Source organism: Pterocles gutturalis, unplaced genomic scaffold, assembly GCF_000699245.1.
Source record: "Pterocles gutturalis isolate BGI_N339 unplaced genomic scaffold, ASM69924v1 scaffold26310, whole genome shotgun sequence".
Lineage (NCBI taxonomy): Eukaryota > Metazoa > Chordata > Aves > Pterocliformes > Pteroclidae > Pterocles > Pterocles gutturalis.
In genome coordinates this window covers 1,090-1,918 of record NW_010141600.1, presented here as the reverse complement: position 1 = coordinate 1,918, position 829 = coordinate 1,090, and the positions used below count along the sequence as shown (strand labels likewise).

At 63.8% G+C, this 829-nt stretch overlaps 1 protein-coding gene across 1 annotated transcript in view; it reads right to left on the bottom strand.

The window, feature by feature from the left end:
* Nucleotides 1-3: 3 nt before the first annotated feature.
* Nucleotides 4-829, bottom strand: part of LOC104469543 (tumor necrosis factor receptor superfamily member 16-like) — a gene marked incomplete at both ends in the record, with an annotated part of 1,333 nt that continues 507 nt past the window's right edge. Inside the window, 2 exon segments of the mRNA XM_010084089.1 lie at nucleotides 4-223; nucleotides 299-459. Coding sequence (XP_010082391.1) covers nucleotides 4-223; nucleotides 299-459 — 381 coding nt within the window.

Sequence of the window (829 nt, the reverse complement as noted above, 5' to 3'; positions counted from 1 at the left end):
AGCAGGGTGTCGAGGGTGGCCGTCTCCTTGGAGGACCAGTCGGCCAGGAGCGCCCGGGCGGGCGATTCCTCCCGGGTGAAGGAGTCTATGAGATCCTCTTTGTAGCCCAACTCCCCGGCCAGTTGCCTCCACGTCTCCTCCGCCGAGCTGCCCAGCAGCTTCTCCACCTCCTCCTGCTTGCTGGCCGGCAGGTTGGAATAGAGATTCCCATCTCCCTTGGGCGCTGGGGAGGATGAAATGGTGTTAAGCCCATCCCCAGGGTGCCCTCGCCCACCCTGCAGCCCCCGGCTCACCCTACCTGGCCCCTGGGTGCTCTGGCTGGGCGGCTGCTGGTCGTGCAGGCTCTGGCTGTCCACCGAGATGCCGCTGTCGCTGTGCAGCTTCTCCCCCTCCGGCGAAGGCGTCTGGTTCACCGGGCGGTTGTTGGCCCCTTGCTTGTTCTGTTTGCAGTTGTTCCACCTGCGGGGAGAAGGGGACAGCCAGCGGTGACATCCCTTGAGCTGCAAGCAGCTTTGTTGCTTTATCCCAATTTCTCAGGACCACTTTCTTCCAAGTCTTTTCTCCGGCTCAACCTCTCCAGATGGGTTTAAATCAGCATTTCTAGCTGCCAAGGGGGTGCCGAGCTCCTGAGCTTTGCAAGGGACCGGGGCAGGGCTCCCTTCTGCACGGACCCGCTGCAAAAACGTGGCTGCACTGCTGGAGCTCGCAGGGGTCCCAGGGCTGCCCGTGGGTTCCCCCCCAAACCCTCGGGAGCAAACGACCAGCCCCGACGCGCGCAGGACCAGGTGCAAACCCAGCGCTGGCGATGAGCCGCTGAGCATGATCGGCC